Below are 24,170 nucleotides of genomic sequence, written 5' to 3' on the forward strand. Positions count from 1 at the left end.
TGTATAAACCAATGACAGTCACAGGGTGCTAAAACCCTAAACTTTGAATACCTAGGTCTTTATGATCTCTTACTTAGGCTTTGAGAGTTGTTCATGGGGCTATGGCCTAAATAGGGGGACGGGGACAAGGATGAATTTCTCCTTCCTCTTTCTGTGCAACTGCTGTATCACAAAGCGTTTGTTTTGCAGGGATCAGAGGACATTTCTGAAACATTCTATTACCTACTTGCCCAGGAACAAGAACAAGAGAGCTCTAGAATGTTTTCTGGGGCTGCGGAATGGCTAATTTTACCACAAAATTGTACTAAAACGCCCTTCCAGTCTCTCTGGGGAACTCTGTCTAGTACCCAATGATCTGTTGAAGTTTGAAAGATTTTCACCTGAAAAGAAGGCTTATACTCTTCACAGCCAGAAGTTACAGACAACGGAGAAATGACAGGGAATTACAGCAAGATCAAGATCTGCAGAGGGTAAGTGGTGCCATTCACCAGTACTCCGCTGGCCTCTCTGTGTAGGGGAGTGGGCGGGATCTGCTGTCACGGTCCGTGGACAGAGAACAGGCGAACCAGGGGAAGAGGGTAACAGCGTGTGGTGCAAACAGGTACGGCTGTGTGGGCTAAGTAAACACACGAGGAGAGGCAGAACACCAGGAAAGCCCAGTGTACTTAATGGGAAAGACCTCTACCAGGAACTGTAGATAGTTCAAAGAATGAGAGGGGCACCTGGGCGGCTCAGTCAGTTAAGCGTCTGACTTTGGCTTAGGTCATGATCTCCCGGTTCATGGGTCTCCCTCTCTCTCTGCTCCTCCCTTGCTCACTCTCTCTCTCTCTCTCAAAAATAAATGACCATTAAAAAAAAAAAAGAACAAGCCAAAGTGGAGTTGGATGGAGACGATGATAGCTAAGAGGACCTCACAGGCCATGGAGGATTTCAGGCAGACACCGGCCAAGGTTCAAACTCCTTACACACTCCATCAGCTGCGGGGGTGGCCCGGTCTACCCTTCAGAGAACAGACTTTGGGTAGAGACCCACACAGGCCCTGGAGATGGGCCAAGGCCCTTGGGCAGGGAATTCCAGAATCCTAGGTACCAGGGTAGGGTCTGAAGGGGCAGGGTGAGAGCTCCCCGTGGAAGCATCATCCTGGCCCTGCTGACTACTCTTCCAACGGAGAGACGTGTGGCTAGAGGTGAGCCAGAGTGGACTCCTCAAAACCACAGGTCCAAAGCAAGGCCCTCTTCTTTAGGTTGAAGGTAGCCCTGCACTAGGAAAGGCACTGGTCCTGGAAAGGGGTGCAGCACAAGAAAAATCAAGGTGGGGACTAATCTAAAAATTAAATGGCTGAGGTCTAGTCTGCCCGCCCCACCCCCTTCTACCTCTAGACGTTTGAATGACCTGAACCTCACTGGGCTTCAGTCTCCCTTTCTGTAAAATGACGTGACTACGAGTCACATTAGACGGTCTCCGCTAACGTGCAGTTCGACTCTAAGTTCCCACGGCCCCACACATGAAGGCAGAGGAGAGGGCCGGTGGCTCACAGCCCTCCAGAGGCAACAGAGCCAAATACAGAATTGAGAGGAGCAAACTGAACCGCCAACACCTAAAACTGCCGGGCTGGGCGGTATGCGTGTGTCACCGGCGCGGGATTTCTCTGGAATGGGACCCGGGCAGGGCCATCCAGAGAGCCTGCGGCTTAGAAGGGTGGATCGTGAGCACAGGACAGCCAGCACGATCCCCCGGCAGCCCCCCCACACGGGCTTCATCCGCGCTCTGCAAGTGAAAATGTATTTCCTGACTGAGCACAGGAAGACGGGCCCCCTGGGAAACCTCTCTCTCTCTCTCTCTCTCTCTCTCTCTCTCTCTCATCTCACACGTTTCCTGATGGCATGCAATTAGTGGATCACCTCAGCAGAGCAGGTGTGAAGGTGCTTTCACACTGCTTGGCTCTGCTCCGAGAGCCTCCCAGGTAAGGCTGCAGAAGCCTTAAGAGCACGTCTTCATTTTCTCTCCTGTCTTCATGCTCTTCGGGTTTCCCGAGCTCCGATAAAAGGGTCTCTACATCGAGAAACCAACAATATGCTAGGTGGCTGCGGCTGAGTCCAGTATAAAGGGAAAGATTCAGGACTGACTCCTGATCTGGGCACTCATTTTTATCTAGAGAGGTGGAAAAGTCCCTTGTGGGGTATAACACAGAAGTGGTAAACTGTAAAGATAATCTTCCTTTAAGCTGGTCAAGGAGGAAACATCCTGTCACTTTTCCCGCCATGTCCTGCCGTATGAGACAATGGCGCCCAAGGTCTCCCGCCCGACTCTAGCGACCCAGGATCCTGTTCACGGAGAGCCGTTTCCCTCCGACCAGCACCCTCCAAAGGATAATAATGCAAGAAGCATGGCCAGGAACACAAACACAGGTGTGTGTTCATTAGGCCCAGCCCTGTACTTAGTTCAAACACTGGGTCACTTAGGCAGTGTTACAGGAGCAAAGGGACCAAAAGTCTCCCTTTATCACATGCCCAAAACACCAGCGCCTTATGACTGGTGTAGGGCAGGAGATTGGCAGGGTTTACCTTATAGTCCATGTGATTGGTGCAGTGTCCTCTGAGCAAGGTCAGGCCCTTGGCAGGGAACAGAAAGAGAAGGGGGAAGAAGCTGGAGGGAACGCGGACCCACCTTCCCTGTCTCAACCAGGGCAACACTATCTTTATTTCTTGACCTCTCAGGCTAAAACCTGTAAGATAATCCGTGGGAAGGGGCACCTGGGTGGCCCAGTCGGTTAAGCATCTGACTTGGGGGCTCAGGTCATGATCTCATGGTTCGTGAGTTCCAGCCCCGCGTTGGGTTCTGTGCTGACAGCTCAGGGCCTGGAGCCTGCTTCAGATTCTGTGTCTCCCTCTCTCTGGGCCCCTTCACCGCTTGCGCTCTGTCTCTCTCAAAAATAAATAAATGTTTAAAAAAATTCTTTAAAAAGATGATCTGTGGGAAGACTATATATTAGTCAAGTGTCAGCCATGACCACCATAAAAGAAGGGTTGTCCACCAGGAGAAGTAAGTTTTGAAGAGGGAGAACACACATAGGGCAGTCGAGGGACGGAGAAGGGCACCAATATCATGAGGTAGGTTGCTTTTTTTCAGTGAGGATCCCAATAAATAACTGGAAGAAATTTCCACACAGTTAGTAAAGAAGAGGAAAATCATCACGGACTCTCATCACTTGAAGAACATGAGATATGTTGACCGTAAGCTCAAATATGCCATATGATCCCATAACCCATATTCTATAATAATACCAGATTACAATCGCCATTATTTAAAAAGATAAAAATCATTGAAAACACAGATTGTTGTTGCACAGAATCAGATGTGCCCTATGTCAATGTTCCTCATGTGACGGCTCTTTACCAAAATCTGACAGAAATAAGGATTCTGTAGAAATATATTTCCTGATATGAAAATGTATCCAGTGTATTCTGTTAAATGGGAAAAGTTTCTTAACAAGATAGGATGCATATAGGTATAAATACATAAATATAAACTATCACAAAATATAAACATATCTCTGGGTGAAATGATTGCAATTTTCTGCTTTTTTAACTGTAGTTTCTGATTTTTTCTACATTGGGAATATATCACCTGTGGGTGTGGGTTTTTTAAGTTTAAAAAATATGATACAGCAGGGTCAGCCTGGAGAGGGGAGGGGAGGCATTTCCCAGGAAAGGGGGGGCAATGGAGCCCTTCTCAGAAGCACCCTGCTCCCCAGCACAGCCCAGAGTGCACCTTTGCTGCCCCCTTGTGGTTGTGAGAAGACCTGGCACACGGAGCCCGTAGACCAGAAGGCACCTGGACAGAACTCCAAGGTGATCTTGGATCAGTTCCTCTTTCCCTTCTCACCAGTTCATGGCGTGGATTTGTCCCACTCATGAACACGGGGCTTCTGCAGCAGCAAGTGCTAGGGCGGGCATGGGAACATTATCTGTTCAGGATGCTAACAAGATAGATACGGACTCTGGTGGGGGTCCAGGAGCCAGAGATCCGCTGTGGCAGGGGTGAAGGTGGAGATAAGGAGGGGTGGAGCCTCAGAAGACTAATGGCCAAAGGCAACCATGAAACCAGAATCCTAAAGTGGCACTGAAAACCCTCTCCTTTGCCTCAAGGGAATCAAGACAATAGCACACGGAGCTGGTGACATTTACTTACTTCTGCCATCTGTCTACAGAGCATTTGAGGTGACCGCCCTTGATCTGCTATTTGAGCACACGTTCCCAGACTTGGAGAGGACAGCCCAGTGGGGTTACAATGTCCAATGTTCCCAATGACGGTGGTTTTAACTTCCGAGCAAATAAGCCTGCTGTTCGCGCGTCAAACCATGAAGATGGGAGCCATATTTAATGTTATCATCCAATGACGTGCTAATAGATATTCCATGATCCCTTAACAACCGCAAAATCGTTATCAGGCATTTATACTCAGCCTTAAAATGATTAAGTAATATTTTTCTCACCTCAAAGTCTACTTTTCTCTGCTTGTATTGTTTGTAACAACCATAGGATGCCCTCACTAATGAACACTTTAATTTTTAAAGCCTGAATAGGCACTGTGCACACACGCAAACATGCATTCTGGATTAAACTCCCCAACCCTAACCCTAGCCCTCAACCCCTTTCTCTTGCATATGCTTCTCCTATATTGAGGCTCCAGAACCAGACGTACTGCAGTTAAATACAGCTCTCCCATTTACTGTGTGACCTTAGGCAAGTGACCTAACCATTCTGAGTCTCAGTGATCTCCTCTATATAGTGGGGATATTAATAGGACCACCTCACAGGGCTGTTGGAAGATAAAATGAGTTAGTATCTGTGACGCACTGAAAAGAATACCTGGCAAGAGAGCGCTAGAAGAACACGTTAACTCATTCTGTCTATTACTTTTTTAAGTGGCTTTGAGGGTGCGGCACCTGGGTGGCTCAGTTGGTTGAGCCTCCAACTCGATTTTGGCTCAGGTCACAATCTCACGGTTCATGAGATGGAGCCCCAGGTCAGGCTCTGTGCTCTGTGCTGAGCCTGCTTGGGATTCTCTCTCTCCCTCTCTTTCTGCCCCTCCCCAGTGCATGCGTGTGTTCTCTCTCAAAATAAATTAGAAAACTTAAAAAAAAACAAAGCTACTCACTTTAAAAAAAAATAAGAATAAAATAAAATGGGTTTGAAATGTAATGAATGAATGAATTTTTATAAGCGGTAATTTAAAACACAAACTTGGTCTTCTCTCTTCTTTTCACTAATAAACACCATTTGTTACTAAGGCTGAGTGATGACGAAGCGGCCAGTCCCTCTCTGGCCACCTCTAACGTTTAGCGTCATTTTTAGAAGAATCAAACTTATCCAACTTTATTCTCCTCCAAGCCTCCTCCTTACGCCCCTCATCAGAACCCCTGTCAGAACTGGCATCTCCATCAATCCCGTATATGTTAGGAAAAGTAAAGAACGCGCGTGCGTGTGTATGTGAGTGTGCAATGCACGTGTGTGGCGGGAACAGGTGGGCGGAGTATGGCCGTCCCAGACACCTGGGCATGACTGTACCTTCAATGGGATCTCCTCCACTTCCTTCCTGCTCTGCCCCTCTTTCCGCCCCCCCTGCCATTAGGCCATTTGAATAGCTCCTTACTTCAGCGACACTCACCTGTTGGTGTTCTCCAGAACCTCCACCTTCTTCCGAAGCTCCAAGTTCTCAGTGGAGCAAGACTCCACCCTACAGAGGAAAGAGAAAGAAGACAACTAGCTGTATCACTAGAGCAAATGCGAGGCCAGGAGCCAGGGTGGAGGCAGGTGGGGCTCAGAGAAGGAGGTGTGGGAATCAGCTACTCGAGAGAGGTGAGGGAGGGAGTCTGGCCAGCCTGAGTTGGGAAGAAGGGTAAGACTAAAGAGAAAAGAGAGACACACACACAGAGAAACAAGTGCCTCAGTAATGGAAAACAAACAGGATGGTACAAAATGTAAACTCCTTCTGGTGTGTTCTAGCCTTGGCTGCTCTCACCTCATCCCGATTACTCTTGACACCTGTTACACTTCTCCCTCATCCTACAAGGGCTGGATGCTGCTGGCTGTAACCTCGGCCGGGAGGACTGACGGGAAGCCAAGGCGTTCGGGACAGGGTGAGGGGAGAGGATGAAAACCCAGTGCGCCAATACAAGGAATCCAGGCGCAGGAGCATAGGCATCCCCCAAAGAGGCAATAAAGACCATCTTGACCCTGGATGCCTACAGAAAATACTGGACCAGAACGGGAACTGCTTAATGCCAAACTACCAATACTTAAACCAGGACGTAGAAACACTAACTTTCGGTAGGAACTTCAAGAACCAGCCAAGGATCCACTCCTTTCCCCAGACACAAGGGAAGATTCCTTTCTGGATCAGCGGCCTCATTTCCATCTTAAAATGATACCTGTTGGTCAGCTGGAGAACTGTTTTAAGGCTAATACAAAGTTGTGTTTCAAGCCTATATCTAAGCCTAATACAAAGTTGCCATTTTCCTAAGAGCCCTCCTGATATTTGGAGCCATTCGGAAGAACAAAAGACGCCTTCAGACGTTTTTGTGAGAAGTCACTAGCCCGTAGCATGAATTATAGTGGACGGAAAATAAAGAACGCCAGCCCGACCTACCGCACTGCCTGTGTGTTTCCCTAAGGTGTGAGGGAAGTGGCCAAAAGAACTGATTAATTAGCACTGCCCCTTCCTGCTGAAACAGTGCTTCTCCTCCGTGGAGAGTTCCAGAAACGTGAGCGTATGTTAATATTTACACTTGTTGGCAAGGAAGCCTTCAAGGACTTAAGGAACTTTGGTTAGAACGGTGTAATACAAATGCCTACTAAGACTGAGGGTACTTTTTACTTCCAGCCAAACTTAAAAAGCTTGCCCTCTAAAAACCACTAGGTGGCAGGCAAACCATAGCTGATAAACCAGTGGGCTTTAACGGTGGCCAGGACGAACTTCGCTTCTCATGAAAAACCCGATGCTTTGCACACTCCCGGCTCCCCATGTATGTTACCCAATAAACACACCCAGTTTCACAGGAGGCTTACTTTTTCTCCAAGCTGTCCATGTATTCTTTCTTCTTTCTCCTACTTTCCTGGGCAGAAATCTGAGATATAAGGGGAGAAAAAAGGATTCACTTCCTGCTATACCGATAAATCAATTATGTGTAAATGGAAGAGAGAGATCTGTTAGTGCAGACATCACCGGAGTTAATCAGTTATGTGTAAATGGAAGACAGGAGTCTGTTAGTGCAGAAATCACCAGAGTCCTGCTCACTGTTGTAGCCACTCTTCATCTATTTAACCTGCTGGCTCATCTGTGAATCACCTCTTCTGACCACCCTGGTTTCAACCAGCCCGTGTTCTCCCCAAACTAGGTCCCGAGTGGGAAGCATGGCGGGCCTGAACAGAACACGTGGGTCACAGATCATCTGTAGGATCCTGGATAAATGATTTCAACGCCGTGAGCCTCAGCTGGCTTGGCTGTAACACCGAAACTAAGAGGGTTGGGCTTGCTCATACATAACCCCCTACTGGTTTTGCACATGGACCAAGAGCCATAACCAAACTTTCTTTCTTCCTTTCTTTGCCTCCTCCCTCCTGCCCTGCTTGTGCCCTAGTCATGCCCCTGGGCGTCACCAGCCCCGATTTGCACTATAGGGGGCAGAGGGATAGGAGACTGCAGAACAGTGGACTGCAGAATTTTTTTAATCAAAAACCGAGTAAAGAAAGAAAATAAACAAATACCCATAATGTATTTATGTTTAATATAAATTATATACATGCCTACGAGACCGAAATATTGTGCACATCATAAAACAGAAACTTGAAAGGCTGAGATAAAAAAAAATTAATGAGAGTTCTAGTATCTTCCTCTCACCCCTGAATGGATCACCCAGGGCACCCAGGAGTCCACACACCCAATTTCGGATCCACTGACCCAGAGGATGAGTGGAGGGGCTGGAAGAACACAGGGGTGAGTGGTGGCTGTGTTCCCGCTCCCCACCGAGGGGAAAGCCAAGCCGAGTCTTGTCCCCCTCCATGGGACGGGCCCTCGGTGGCCACTGGGAAGAGGGGAGTAGCGGCATGCAGGCTCACTTCTGGTCACAGTCTCTGCTCATAGAAGCACTTAGATTTGGGGCGCCTGGGTGGCTTAGTTGCTTAATCTTCCCACTCTTGACTTTGGCTCACGCCGTGATCTCGCGGTGTGTGGTTTGAGGGAGCGATTCTCTCTCCCTCTCTCTCTGCCTCCCCCCCCTCAAATAAATAAATACACTTAAAAAAGAAGCAGCACTTAGATTTGAAGGGCTCACCTTGTTCTTGATTTTCCTCCGGATTTTCTTCAGAGCCTTCTCCTCTGATTTTGTTAGAGGCAATTTGGTGGGGATGGGATAGCCCTCGGCGATCAGGGTCCTCTTCTCCTCTTCTGTCAGGACGAGTGGGCCTGATCCTTGAAGTTTCTGTGAAGTTCAAGGGGGGGCGGGCAGAAGAGGGTCAAAGCACAACAGCTGAGCACGCTGAAGAAACACGCAAACGTCTGAGAGAAAAAGATGTCCGTGCGCTTCGGGGGAGAGACGAGCATTTGTAGTGGGGGCAAAGATGCTGAAGGCACTGTAGTATGACCTGTTGCAACCCAAGGGTTACCACTCAAAGGAGACCACCCACCCGTTCCCAGAAAGTACCCCACTGGCGAAGACGTCAGAAGGAAAATTACAGGGTTCGTTTCTCGCATCTCGCAAGATTTCGTGGCCTTGCGGTGATGGCGGATACACCTGGAGCTCTGTCTGTGAAAGAGTGTTGTTGTTCTCCTGAAAATGCAGTTTTGCAAGATGCTCTCCTTGCGCCGGGGGTCGCTTCCTGTCCCCCGCTGACAGCTAAGGGGCCAGAAACGCACCTGCAGCCACATCCCGCGGAAGTCTCTGGCTTCAGTGGAGCCCCAGATCGTCCACCATCAGTGAAAATGAGGACTGTCGCTCATCTCATTTAGCCCCTAAGAGGATGATGTGTTTCTGACCGGTCAAACGAGCTGAGTGCCGACTGCGTGTGAGCCCCACGTTCCATGTCATGGAACGCTCAACACAAACTGGGTCTCTCAAGCAGGAGCTTGTGCTCGACACTGAGACTGAATTGATCCAAGAAAGGGTGAGGGCAATTAAATGTTACGCTGTGATAGCAGCTCAAGGTGCACGCAAAACCCGGGGAGAGAGACGCTTCTATGAGTTTGTGTGATGGGGAAAGCCTCTGGGTACGACACGAGACTTGAATCGTGCCTTCTGAAAGGAAGGGGATGATTTACACAGAGAGGGGAGGGCATTCCAAGCAAAAGGCAGTATTTTGAAAAGTGATTGAAGATGCTATTCTGGAATGGATCAGAAGTTCTTGAAGCAGCAAAGGGTCAAGGCACCTAGTACAGAGTAGACATATTAGGGCCTGATACCAAGAGCTAACACAAGAAACACAACAGGCTATGGGGGTGTGACCCCAGGAGGATTTCCTCCAAAAATGTGCAGACTGGATTGATTGGACGAGGGCAAACAGGTATACAGGATGAAAACCATTCTAGTTCCAAAGGGGTGAGGAGTTTACTTAGAGCTGGTAAAGACAGAGTGGGGAAAGTTAATTCCCCTGTCCTTGGTAATGGTGAGAGAAATGAATGTGGCCACAGATCCAGAACTTTCTGGGACACACTGAACTTAAATTTTCAAAATTATGTTAATTGATAGATGGTTCTTACAGAATCTCGAATATCTCATCCCATTCAAATTTGCTCTGTGATATAAATTCAATGCGATATAAATTTCATAAGGTTGATTGTAAGTTTATAATTTTTCAGATTTCATAGACATCAGTGCACTCTTCAGAATAGTAAAAAGTTAATACCTAGCCCTATTTTTATTGGGGAAAAGGTGCCCTTATATACTTCAGGGATGAATGATGAGTCACGCTTTCTAACCTGAGTCTCTGGAGTAAGAACTGTGCCACACAGGGGCGCCTGGTGTGTGTGCCACATAGTGGCTCAGTCTGTTGAGCCTCCGACTCTTGATTTTGGCTCAGGTCGTGATCTCACAGTTCATGGGTTCAAGCCCTGCGTCGGGCTCCATGCCAAGCATGGAGTCTGCTTGGGATTCTCTCTCTCCCTCTCTCTCTCTCTAACCCCCTCCCTCCCTCTCTCTTTCTGCCCCTCCCCAGCTCATGCACACACACTCTCTCTCTCAAAATGAAAAAATAAACATTAAAAAAAGAGAGAGACTTGTACCGCACACAAAAAGCGTTAAGCTCTGTTTTTGAGCTTTAGACGTTAACACGTTTGATCGCCGACAAACTTTTAAGTTCATCAGACATGGTTTATTTGAAAAATATGTTCTCTCGCAGGCCGCAGGATCATCTAAAGTGATGGTAAATATCTGCGACATGATTTGGAGGAGGAAGGCAACACCACGTTTTTATCCCCTGTGCTTGTAGCTGCGTAAACTAAGCACATGAGTGGTAACTGGATACGCACAGGGAGAGGAAGAGAATTTGTGTTAGCGTGGCCGGGTGACGGGCAGGTCTTCAGAAAGGGCTGTACGACGGTTATCGCCCTGTCTTAGCGAATTAAACCAACAACTTCCTTCCAAGAACAAAAATCAAGCGGCCTTCAAGGGCACCCCCTCCCAGTGAAGCTCCAAGTGACCGCGGGGGAAGCGTTCGCGTCCAGTGACGCCAGAGTACTCACGTGAGGCGCTGTGAGGAGAGGAGAGCTGGACAGGGCGGAGGGGGCCCGGGCCGTGGCTCTGGCGGGGCTGTGGGTCTGGGGCAGGCCGAAGGGGTGCAGGCGGGGGTTGGGGCTCAGGCTGCCCTCCGAGTCACTGCTGTGGCTGCTGGGGGGCGTGGGAGGTAAGTGCAGGTGTTCCACGGAGGCTGAAGAAAAGAAAGCGATTGCATCCATCAGACAGCAAAGAAGCAGGACCTGGGGGTGGTTCCACGTCTGTACATCCATTCAGCCCGACTCGGGGCAGCTGGACCGAAGGCTGAGGATTCTGCAGGTGCTGATGTGGAAAGATCTCCAACATATACTGCTAGGGGGGAGGGGGGAAATCAAGCAGCCCTCCTTTTGTGTGAAAAAGGAGAGAAGGGGAGTACATCATATTTGCTTGTCTCTGCATCGAGAAACTGGAAAACATATAAGAAACTAATAAAATTATGACCTCGGCGGGGGGGCGGGGGGGCAGCAGGAAATTAGGGTAGACAGAGCACTGGCATAACTTGTCACTGTATCACTTCCTATCATGTATATAGCTTGACGTGTAAACCAAGTTAATGTATCAGGTACTTAAAAAAGAATCTTTAAAAAAAAATTAGCAAAACTTGGGGCCCCGGAGGGTTTCCAGTGGCTGCTTTGATTGATAAAAGCTCATGTTTCTGAAGGAATGTGCCAGGCAGGGCCAGCCATTCTTCCTTCAGAGAATTTGAAATCCATCCGTCGACAGATAGATAGGTGGGAGCTGGAAAATAAACGTGTGGTGGGGATCTTTCTGCCCCACAGTCCCCTAGCATCTGAAAGTCCACCCCTCGCCTCTCCTCAGGGAGTCGCAGACACGCTGGCTGCGGGAGCCTGGGAGCCTCAGTCGGTGTTATCACGCACACACCTGCAGGGCAGCAGCGAGGGGCTCCCGAGGGAACAATCCACTCTGAGTTCAACCTTTTTGACAAAGGAACTCTCCTTTTTCTGACCCGTGGACATTGTCACTATGCTGAAATCCCTTGAGAGCCAGCCACTGTTATCAAGCCGAGGGACATAACCCTGGGTAAGCCTTTCACCCCGTGCCCCTCCGGGGCCCCCAGGACAACAGAGCCCTTAGCACCTCAGCTGGGCCAGAGAACAGCTTGGGGCCGCGGAAAGGCCTTAGCCTCTTTTCTCCCATAACTAGAGACTGCCGAGGTGCTATCAGTGGGAAGGGCCTTGTAAGGCACAACTGATATAAGAAAATCGATTCCACCCACAGCTGCCTTTGGAGGTGACAAGCAAGGACCAGGTGGCTCTCTCTCTGAAAATACCTGAATATCCCAGGTAACAGGGAGTGTCCCTCTCGGCCACTCCTCCTGCCACCCTCCCTGCTCCTCGCGTCACGCATTTCTTTCTTCTCTGTCTTAGTCTCTATTTTTAAAATTTATTTTTAATTATTTATTTATGTTTTGGTAAATGTTTATTTATTTTTGAGAGAAAGAGCAGGAGTGCGAGCAGGGGAGGAGCAGAAAGAGACAGAGAGAAAGAGAGAGAGACAGAGTCCTACGCAGGATGCACACCATCAGCACTGAGCCCGTTGGGGAACTCGAACCCATGAACTGGGAGATCATGACCTGAGCCGAAGTTGGACACTTAGCCAACTGAGCCACCCAGGCACCCCTCTCTCTCTCTAACTATGACCTTGTTTTTCTCTTTTTCTAACGTACTACCTTTCACTAGCTGCTTCCCTTTTTCTCTGCCAAAGTCTTGCCAAAGAGCTCCATGGGTTTTTAATGCCTATGGGTATTCTTAAAGCTAAAGAATGTTCTTTTTTAAAAAAATTTTTTTCAATGTTTATTTATTTTTGAGAGAGACAGAGACAGAGCGTGAGCAGGGGTGGGGCAGAGAGAGAGAGAGAGAGGGGAGACACAGAATTGAAAGCAGTTCCCAATGTGGGGTTTGAATTCACTGACTGCAAGATCATGACCTGAGCCGAAGTCGGATGTTTAACTGACTGAGCCACCCACGCGCCCCAAGCTAAAGAATGTTCTAAAGTAATCCAGATATCTCTAATGCCAACACCCCTGCCAACATTTGCAGGTGTCTGAAATGTGTGCCCACCTAGGAAGGAGTCCTGAGAGAGTTAACCAACGTGTCGGATGACTTAAACAAGGAGGCCATTAGACTGAGATGGCTTTAACGCTGTGGCCTAGGTGAGCAAACCTAAAGTCTGTGCTTGTAGATGCATCAAGGTTACCAAATTGAAACCTAAGGACAAGCAATTCACAAACAGCCAACCAGGCTTCAGACTACAGCCAATCAATAATTGCTTTGCTTCTGCAAATTATAAAAGTCTCTCCCTGAGCTCCCATTGGTGGAACTCTCCTAACCGTTTCTGGTTGGGCACTGCCGATTTGAATACATTTTTGTCCAAATAAACTCCTAAATTTTTTTAAATATGCCTCAGTTTATCTTTCAGCAATGTAAAAAAAAATCCCCAAACCCAGGAGCAAAACCCATTAGGGGTTCCCACTGTCTGCCACCCTGTGCTGTTACATTCTGGAGAACTAGCCAAGTTCTCGTCCTTTTCACTTAAGCACAGTCCAAATTATTCTAATCCTTTTCTCCTTTCCAAGCAGAAGGTACCCCACACAAAAGGGAAACGGCATGACATGGAAAGTGAAGGAAACGTGAATCCCCTCTTTCTTACTTATTAAGAGCCACTGACCTGGCTATCGGGGCCCTGATATCAGATTTCTAAATATCATTTGAAATGCCGGTCTCAGATTACTTGCAAGGTCTGGGGACAGCAAGCTACTTTGCCTCGAAACTCCACTGCATACAAGGATATCGAATTTCCCTCTCTCTGTTTAATCTAGGATAATGAGGAAGGACTGCCTGCCACTTACTTTACTCTTGAAACCTTTCTCCTCCAGTGATCTCAGATTCTGAAGTCACTCCAGGATTCATTGTTATAGTGAGGACACTTTCTGAAGCATATTGCAACATAAACTAAAAGAGCAAGATGCATTTGCTAGCTTTCGTGAGAATGAAAAGAAATACTTTAGAACAGGATATAAAGCTGAATGGTGCTAATGGAAACACCCAGTGGAAAGAAACATTGTCTCTATAGGGATTCTAGTCGATATTACGAATTTTAAGAATGCAATCATTTCTTACTGACAATAAAGGCAAATGCCAACCCTGATTAAACTGTCGCAGATAAAACCCTGAGTTAGTCTCCAGTGCAATGAAATGCTGGTGCCTTTATGAGAAATGTTCACATGTAACACCCACACGTTAAGTACACACTGTAACACAGAGGCCTTTTCTATGGCAAATGCAGATAAGAATTTCTTATTTGTGGATCACACTAATGATCTGTCCTTCTAACTATGTGCCGAAGATATAAATAAGAAGGAAGATGACGGCAGGTCCGAAGGCACAGATGGAAGAAACGCGGGACCCATGCAGGAGTAGCTCAATAAAAAAGGCAAAAAAGCTCCCTTCTACTCTATGACACTTGTGGGTCAGTGTTTGGAATTCCTCACTATGGGCTTCAGATGAGAACAAGACAGAGAAGTCAGAAAGAAACCGACACAGAGAAAGAAAAACTGAAAAGTATGACAACTTCAAGTCTGACCTTATTCTGTTCCAAATGGATGGCAAGACGCCCAGTGAGATGCAGGAACTAATTTAGAAATAGGGAAGAGGCTCTTTGCAACTATTGTCACTTAAAGTCAACATTTATTTTTTATTAAAAAAATGTTTTTAATTGTATTTATTTTGAGAGAGAGAGTGAGCAGGGTAGGGGCAAAGAGAAGGGGAAGAGAGAATCCCAAGCAGGCTCCATACTGTCAGTGCAGAGCCTGATGCAGGGCTTGAACCCATGAACCAATCATGACCTGAGCCGAAATCAAGAGTCGGACGTTTAACCTACTGAGCCACTCAGGTGCCCCTAAAGTCAACATTTGAAAACACTGAATGATCAGACAAATTGTGAATTCACTTTACAAAGGGTTTAAACTCAAGTTGTTGTAAACAGGCAAGGTGCCTTTGCAGATATTTGTTTATTTGCCTCTACTGATCACTGAGGCAGCACAGAGAATTGGGTTTGATTCACACGCTCACACCCAAAAGGGCAGCAATTGCGTTGGTCATCAGCACCCCAAGTTCATAGCTGACTATAAAGGTTTTGAAAAAACACCCTTGCTAGGAGTGAAACTAAATGAAAAGATTCAGCATAAAAGATTCAAGCATATACACACAGGTAAAAGGTTCAAGTACATACATATATGGGAAATTAAATTGTAGCTTTCCAAGTTTGTATTTAGAATCAATGTTTTATATATATGTATATAAATATACACACATATATATAATATATATACATATATATACACATATATATAAATATATGTAAATATATTTTGTAAATATATTTGTAAATATATATGTAAATATATATAAATATAATATATAAATATAAATATGTAAATACATATACATATATATATTTAATGTTTATTTATTTCTGAGGCAGAAAGAGACAGAGCATGAGTGGGGGAGGGGCAGAGAGAGAGGGAGATACAGAATCCGAAGCAGGCTCCAGGCTCTGAGCTGTCAGCACAGAGCCCGACGCGGGGCTCAAACTCACAAACTGTGAGATCATGACCTGAGCCGAAGTCGGTCGCTCAACCGACTGAGCCACCCAGGTGCCCCGAGAATCAGGGTTTTAAAGCACAGAGCTGTTTCAGAAACCAAGCTATCCCTGCGGTACAAATTAATCCCAGCACTTTCTCCCACATTCCCTTTCTCTTTCGACTGTGCTCTGACGTCTAGTAGCCCCGAAGGGAGGCAGGGAGGGTAGACAGACCTTCTTTAGGAGAGAAGTTGAGGAACTGATCCACTTCATGAGGCTCCAGCTTAATCTTAGGAATAATGGTCTGGCAGGAGGAATCAACCTGAAGGGAGAATTTCAAACAGTTTTTAAAAACCGGCAACAACCTCGTAGGATCACCAGGGAAGCTAGCTATTTGTCATCTGTGTGTCGCCCTCCAGGCAGCCCTGCTTCTCGGAGCTGGCAGCAACCTGGCTGAGCACAGGCTCCTTCTTTGACAGGGAGGAGGCTTTGTTCTTAACCTTTCTCTCACTGCCAAATCTGGCACTACAGCTCACGGAACACTCAGAATTCCAAAATTAAAAAACCAGGGCGAATTCATCAATGCTTCCTTCTATTGTTTTTATGGTAACATAAAGGCATTTTATCATGCAGCAGTCTGGAGAATTTGTAAAGGGCCACAGGCCTCCACCAGTTTGTCCTATGGCAGGAAGTACATGAACCAAGCTGCATCCATTCCCCTCCAGGCTTCCTCATGGTTGACGACATCTAACCATGAAACAGTACGGAAAAGAGAAAAGGTCTCTGGCCCATGAGTGGAGCAGGGCCATGACCCTGACCTTTCTGAGTTACATACTAAAACATCAACTGAACCAACATCTCGAGGAGCAGGGAGACTTGGACACGCTCTAGAAGCCCAGTGCAATGAACAGATCCAGGCAGCGAGTGAGAAAGGAATTCTAGAGGGCATTGTAGAGGTGTCCTGTTCACAGTCCCTCATCTTTTCCACGATGGGTTGTCAAGAACACTAAGAACAAATATGGCGCCTCTACTCTTCTGTGTGACCTCTTCCTGAACAGGTATAGGTAGATATTACACCTTGCTCAGAGGACATCTGACTTAAAGAACATCAGTGGAGTCACTGTTTATAACCCTTGGCTTTGAACTTTAGGAAAGGTAGGGCTGGCTTCCAACATCTGGAAGAAGATGTGTGAGTATGATTCTGGTCTATTACTAGATACCAGAAATATCTGGAGAGAAGGTAGAGCAAACTAAATTCTACTTCCTGTAGGCATGGAATTGAACCAGGAAGAAATTCCCAATTTTTTATGTTTTCCGTGGGTAATACGATAAACGTTGGTAGGTTGGAGATCCCTGAACTGGGTCAGGGCAACTCTGCATTGCACTAGGAAAGTAAAATGTTACACAGGAACCAACATTCCAGTTAGCCACCACATGCAAGCATGCATCATCATTTAACCCCTCTCTTTCCCCTGGCTTAAAACTGAAGAGTTTTTTTTTTTTTAAACTATAGATATCCATCTATTTTTTTTTTTAATTTTGTAACAGCAATCATCGGAAAAATGAAATCAGACTCGCTACCACTTTTTCTGAACAATGTCTTCAAAGGAAGTGGTATAACAAACGCTGACCCCAATAGGTATTGATATATACATACGTACATACGCAATTATATATCCTTAAGCATATACAGCCACTAGCTCTAAAAAGGTTAAATGCCTTATTGGAGAATGAGCATCCGTATCTTTTGATCCAGTGTGTGTGTATAAAAGAAAATTGAGTATACCCCAGTATTCGGTTCCAGGAGGGGTTCCTCCTTTTCAAAAGGGGTGGAGATGGCCGTGATGGTCAGAGTGACAGAGGGAACAAGTCCCGGGGGCGGCTCCTCTGTAATCGGCTCTGTCTTGATGGTTGTGGATGGAAAATCTGTAGACAGATACCATTTCTCACTTTCCACTTCATCTATGGGAAAAAGATAAGCACATGTATGAATTTGTCCAGGGTATCATACATAAGTAAAACAAACGACTACTGAGCTTGCTCCTCAAAACACAGTTCCAACAATAAAGGGCAGAATAGGAGGAAATAAAAGTGAGGATGCGAGAGGGGAGAGAAATGGATAAAGAAATGAATGGCAAAGTAAGAATCTATACCTGCATTCGCTTGAGTGTAAGTTTGCCGAAATAAACGACAAGGATACACGGAAAAGAAAGACACCCACCTTCCTGGTCAGGGCAGCAAGGAGACTGGATGGATGGGGAACAAGATGGGAGGAAGAATCTCCACGTGTGATGTTTTACACTATTTGTTTTCTCAAACTAAGTGAATGTGTCATATATTCAAAAATATAGAAGTACATTTAAAATTAAACGAATGGTTTGAAACCACAGTCTCAGGAGAGACGTCTGGGGACCACGGACAGGTGGGCTCTATTCTGCTCTCAGTGAACAGTGATTTTTCCTTTCTTTTCTTCTCACTCCCTGTTTTTGTCCTTCTGTTTCCCTATGACCCCACTCATACCTTAAGCCCGACCTAGAATTCCAGAACTTTACTTAGCCCTCTGCAAAACTTCAGGGTTTATAATAAACATCTGCCTTTGCTGCAATGGATCAAATATCTAGAGAAAAGGGCTGGATCTTGGCTTGCTACTGGCTTTCATGGTTATCACAGGCCCGGGGATTGCAACAAAGCATTAAGAACAGACAGAAGCACCTTGTCCCTTAATGCCCATTCTTCTAGACACTTAATGTCCACCTATTCCTTACCAAATTACTTCAGCACTACTAACTGAGCACATTCATGGAAAAGGAGGGAATAGTTAGGAAGAGAAAAGACAAGGAGACTGCAAACAGGTTCAGAACAAGAAAAAACAAGTCAGAGATTCCCAAAGTCAGCATTCCTTAGCTGATACAATTTTTATTAAAATGAGGCTAAAATGAAGCAAAGATACATTCCTTGCTTTATGAAAAGGTTTAAACACACACACACACACACACACCACATGCTGAGTGAACCATTACTATACCAAAGAGCAAAGTCGTTCCCATTAGGACTCAAGTTTTCTTAAGAGAAGGTACGCGAAGATCATTCAGAACTGGTAGAGGCGGGGAAAGAGCAGGCATAGAAGCAAAAACTAAAGGTTATAATTATTAAAACTGTATTCCATAAGCAACTTCCTTGAAACTCAAGAAAAAGTTAGGTTCACATTTACAAAGGAAAATGATCTCCCCCTCTGCAATCCAATTTATAATTGACTTCATTGACTAGCTCAGCCCTGATTTATTTCCTGAGGCAAAGGAAAGATGGGCAAGACTTCTGTTGGTTGAAGACATTTTGCTTTTGGAACTAGTTCTATAAAGCTGTTGAGTGCGATGGTGTGATGGGAGAATTTCCATCATTCACAGGGTACGCACCACATCCTGGCTGAAGGGGGAGGGGCAGGAAACAAAGGGCCTTTTGATGGCGGCCAGAGGAGAGAGACCACACTGTACTTGACACAGAATTCTGCTGGCCAGATGGGCGCCCGGCTCAACTTAGAGAAGCAACTGGATGAAGAGCCAAAAGAAGATTCTAATGCCTCTCCCAAAATGAGCTTAAGAACTAGAAACTTCTGTCACCAGCAAGGAAGACACACTCAGGACAGATTTGGGGAAGAGTTGGAGAGACAGAGTGCACAGATCACACTTTCTCTATTCAGGAATGGCATATGGCTGCCTTTGCTTTGTGAAGTCAACACTTACAGCCTGTCCACACTAAGCAGTATTTATCCCTGGCAGAGAGACTGGAAGAGAGATAGTAAGATAAAATACAGCCTCAGTGTATGTTAAAATTAACAGTAAGGAGACATCCCTGAGAAAAGGTCGCACAGGGAATTGTAAGATAAGACCAGACCCACCCCCATGCACTTACGACCACTATGTGGTGAAGCGTAATTCACAAGGCAAAAAAAGAAAAGGCAAAAGTAAAAACAAAACTATAAGACAAACTGAAGACAGGTAACACAATCGGTTCTTCCAGTGTAACTAAGCCATCCTCAAAGCACATGCATTCATAACATAGGTCAGGGTAGTTGATATTCTTTTTAAAATATTTTTATTTTATTTTATATTATTTTTGAGAGAGAGAGTGAGAGAGAGTGTGAGCAGGGGAGAGAGGCAGAGGGAGAAAGAGAATCTTAAGCAGGGTCCATACTCAGTGCAGAGTCTGATGCAGGGCTCAATCTCATGATCCTGGGATCATGACCTGAGCTGAAATCAAGAGTTGGACGCTCAACCGAATGAGCCATCCAGGCAACCCAAGAGAGTTGATATATTTTTTAAAATGTTTGTTTATTTATTTTGAGAGAGAGAGAGTGTGCACAAGTAGGGGAAGGCAGAGCGAGAGGGAAAGACAGAATCCCAAGAAGGCTCTGCACAGAGCCCAACGTGGGTCTAGAATTCATGAAATGAGAGATCATGGCCTGAGATGAAATCAGGAGTCGGACAGTCAGCCGCCTGAGCCACCAAGGCACCCCAGTTGATGTTGATATTTTTAACGCTCAGTGTCCTACACCCCTTTTTAAAAATTTTGTCTATCTATCTATCTATCTATCTATCTATCTATCTATCTATCTATCTAAAATCATTGCTGTGTCAGGAATAGAGACTGCAGGATGAACAATGATACTTGAACTAGGAAGCAAAACCTCCTCTCTCAAAGACACTCTTTCAAGTGAGAAGCCCAAGGAAGCTGCCTCTCTTCCCACGAGCTTTGTTGAGGACAAAACACTGGCGTTGCCTTCATGCTTCCACTTCAATAAAGAAATTTACTGGGGCGCCTGGGTGGCTCAGTCGGTTGAGCGTCTGACTTCAGCTCAGGTCACGATCTCGCGGTCTGTGGGTTCGAGCCCCACTCTGGGCTGTGGGCTTGGAGCCTGGAGCCTGCTTCCGATTCTGTGTCTCCCTCTCTCTCTGCCCCTCCCCCGTTCATGCTCTGTCTCTCTCTGTCTCAAAAATAAATAAACGTAAAAAAAAATTGAAAAAAAAAGAAATTTATTATTCTTTTTTTCCCCAAAATTATTTATTTTTTAATTTTACTTTTTAAAATTTACATCCAAATTAGTTAGCATATAGTGCAACTAAGATTTCAGGAGTAGATTCCTTAGTGCCTCTGACCCATTTAGCCCATGTGTGTGTGTGTATATATATATGTATACATGTATATATGTGTGTGTGTGTGTGTGTGTATACACATACACACACAATGGAATATTACTCGGCAATCAAAAAGAATGAAAACTTGCCATTTGCAACCACATGGATGGAACTGGAGGGTATTATGCTAAGTGAAAGTAGTCAGAGAAAGACAAAAATCTTATGACTTCACTCATATGAGGACCTTAAGAGACAAAACAGATGAACGTAAGGGAAGGGAAACAAAAACAATATAAAACCAGGGAGGGGAACAAAACAGAAGAGACTCATAAATATGGAGAACAAACTGAGGGTTACTGGAGGGGGTATATACACACGTACATATACATATATATACACATAAACACATATATATACACATCGTATATATACATATACATCATATATATATGTGTGTGTGTGTATATATATACATATATATATACACACACACACATATATATACATATACATATATATGTGTATATATACATCGTATATATACATATACATCATATATATATGTGTGTGTATATATATACATATATATATACACACACATGTATACATATACATATATATACACATATATATATGTGTATATATATGTATATACATATGTGTATATATATATATGTATGTATATATATACACACACACCACATCTTCTTTATCCATTCATCCATCGATGAACATTTGGGCTCTTTCCGTACTTTGGCTATTGTTGATAGTGCTGCTATAAACATGGGAGTGAATGTGTCCCTTCGAAACGGCACACCTGTATCCCATGGATAAATGCCTAGTAGTGCAATTGCTGGGTCCTAGGGTAGTTCTATCTTTAGTTTTTTGAGGAAACGCCATACTGTTTTCCAGAGTGGCTGCACCAGCTTGCATTCCCACCAACAAGGCAAAAGAGATCCTCTCTCTGCATCCTCACCGACATCTGTCGTTGCCTGAGTTGTTAATGTTAGCCATTCTGACAGGTGTGAGGTGGTATCTCTCATTGTGGTTTTGATTTGTATTTCCCTGATGATGAGTGATGTTGAGCATTTTTTCATGTGTCGGTTGGCCATCTGGATGTCTTCCTTGGAGAAGTGTCTATTCATGTCTTTTGCCCATTTCTTCCCTGGATTATTTGTTTTTTGAGTTTTATTTGTTAAGTTTGATAAGTTCTTTATAGACTTTGGATACTAACCCTTTATTCTGATATGTCGTCTGCAAATATCTTCTCCCGTTCTGTCGGTTACCTTTTAGTTTTGCTGATTGTTTCCTTCGCTGTGCAGAAGCTTTTTATTTTGATGAGGTTCCAATAGTTCATTTTTGCTTTTGTTTCCCTTGCCTCTGGAGATGTGTTGAGTAAGAAGTTGCTGCGGCCAAGATCAAAGAGGTTTTTGCCTGCTTTCTCCTCGAGGATTTTGATGTCTTCCTGTCTTACATTGAGGTCTTTCATCCATTTTGAGTTTATTTTTGTGTGTGGTGTAAGAAAGTGGTCCAGGTTCATTCTTCTGCATGTCGCTGTCCAGTTTTCCCAGCACCACTTGCTGAAAAGACTGTCTTTATTCCATTGGATATTCTTTCTTGCTTTGTCAAAGATTAGTTGGCCATATGTTTGTGGGTCCATTTCTGGGTTCTCTATTCTGTTCCATTGATCTGAGTGTCTGTTCTTGTGCCAGTACCATACTGTCTTGATGATTACAGCTTTGTAGTATAGCTTGAAGTCCGGGATTGTGATACCTCCTGCTTTGGTTTTCTTTTTCAAGATTCCAATAGCTTTGGCTATTTGGGGTCTTTTGTGGTTCCATACAAATTTTAGGATTATTTGTTCTAGCTCTGTGAAGAATGCTGGTGTTATTTTGATAGGGATTGCACTGAATATGTAGGTTGCTTTGGGTAGTATTGACAAGAAATTTATTATTCTAACTTACGGATGGTTTTTGAGTTGGAAAGAAGTTTAAGGCCATCAAGCTCAGATATATCATTTTATAATGAGGAAACTGACACACAGGTCTAGATCACACAGCAAATCAGTGGCAGAACCTGGTCTCTGCATCCTGACCTGGAGTCTTTCCATTAAAGAAACAACTAAAAATGTAAATAAAGTCCTGTGCACAGATCTGATTATTGTAGCATTATTTATAATCACAGAACACTGAAAATAACCAAAACAGTAAAGAACAAGGGCAAGGTGAACGAATTATGATGCAACTATACGTGGAACATTTATGTGGCCAGTAATATTACACATATAAACTTTTTAATGACAAGGCAAAGAAAGACTTATTATAGAATATTTTAAAAAATCTGCATACAAATTTATATACTATTAATGAAGAAATTGACAGAAAAAAAAAGACTGAAAGGAAATGTGTCAAAATAGTAAAATTCTCTCTGGAGAATAATTCAGAACGTGAATGGATGTTTTATTTCTTTAGATTATATACTATTTCTAAATTTTCTGTACTGGAATATCCTGTGCCTGGATAATCATGCATTGACATGGCCTGTTTCTACATGTTCAACTTTATGCCTTGCGATGATAACTATTAGATAGAAGCCCAAGTGGCTCAAGGGGCCTATTCAGAGTCCCTTGACTCAACAAGGGTCAAAGAGTATTTTCATATATGTTATAAATTGCATAATTGGCTTCAACTCTTCACTCACCCCTCCACTGCCATGTAATTTTGCAGTACCTTCCCACTGTGGACTAATCCCCACCTTGGACTGGCCATATGACTTGCTTTGGCCAAAGGGATGTTAGCTTCCTAATGTGAGTAGAGTCTTGAAATGCACTTGCACAACTGTATTTACACACTTGTACTACTGCCATCTTAATGAAAAGGATGTGCCAGAACAATCTACTGACCCCAGAAGAAGGGGGGCAGACATGTGAAACAGAGTTTGCCCCCCAAATGAGACTGACCAAGATCAGCCAACACTCAGCCTTAAATATGTGAGTGAATCTGGCTGAAACTAGCAAAATCACTCAACTGTCCCCCACCCAAAGTACCCAGCCTCCAGCCAAGGCATAGACATATGAGCTATAATAAGTGACTGTTCTTAAAGCTAATGGTTCTTGTTATGCAGCAGTATAGCTGGCTGATACGATATAGCTGAATGTATATGCAAGAAATTAAATCCATTATATCAGAACCTATTGCAACAAAATAGCTGCACCTACTTGCCATAATAAATCCTCTAAACCATCACTTGTGACCATATCAATACGTTTGTAGATTGACTGATTAGATTTACCGGTTACATCATAAAATAAATGACTTCATATGAAGAAAGTCAGCCAGTAAGAAGTGTGGTGAGAATAGCAGTCCAGTGGTAGTTGACATCAGAGAAAAGAGTTTTCATCCTAAACTACCAAGTTTGGGCTTATACTCTGTTCCTCATCGGAAATAAGTATCAAATCAGAGAAAACAAAATGACAAATGTAACCTATAAGGTAGAAGGTTAATAAAGGATAGAGTGAAAGGGCGTGAATAGAACATGTATTACAATTTTCCACATTACCTTATTTTTATGGTTTTATTTTCTGGTCAAAAATATCAGTAGAGCCACCATGGCTTAGAACTGGAATTATCCTTAGATGTTTGAGTTATTGGCTAAACTACAAAAACAAA

The 24,170-nt window shown here is 44.6% G+C and overlaps 1 protein-coding gene across 6 annotated transcripts in view; it reads right to left on the reverse strand.

Annotated features, from left to right (window-relative positions):
• Positions 1-24,170, reverse strand: part of CREB3L2 (cAMP responsive element binding protein 3 like 2) — a 425,600-nt gene that overhangs the window by 13,462 nt on the left and 387,968 nt on the right. For all 6 annotated transcript variants that reach the window (XM_042973220.1, XM_042973216.1, XM_007082638.3 and 3 more), the window contains 6 exons: positions 17,157-17,332; positions 15,605-15,692; positions 10,738-10,922; positions 8,336-8,482; positions 7,071-7,129; positions 5,671-5,739 (listed from right to left, as the gene is read on the reverse strand). In XM_042973220.1, coding sequence (XP_042829154.1) covers positions 5,671-5,739; positions 7,071-7,129; positions 8,336-8,482; positions 10,738-10,922; positions 15,605-15,692; positions 17,157-17,332 — 724 coding nt within the window. The remainder of the gene's footprint in view (positions 1-5,670; positions 5,740-7,070; positions 7,130-8,335; positions 8,483-10,737; positions 10,923-15,604; positions 15,693-17,156; positions 17,333-24,170) is intronic.

This window comes from Panthera tigris, chromosome A2 (assembly GCF_018350195.1).
Source record: "Panthera tigris isolate Pti1 chromosome A2, P.tigris_Pti1_mat1.1, whole genome shotgun sequence".
NCBI classification, from domain to species: domain Eukaryota; kingdom Metazoa; phylum Chordata; class Mammalia; order Carnivora; family Felidae; genus Panthera; species Panthera tigris.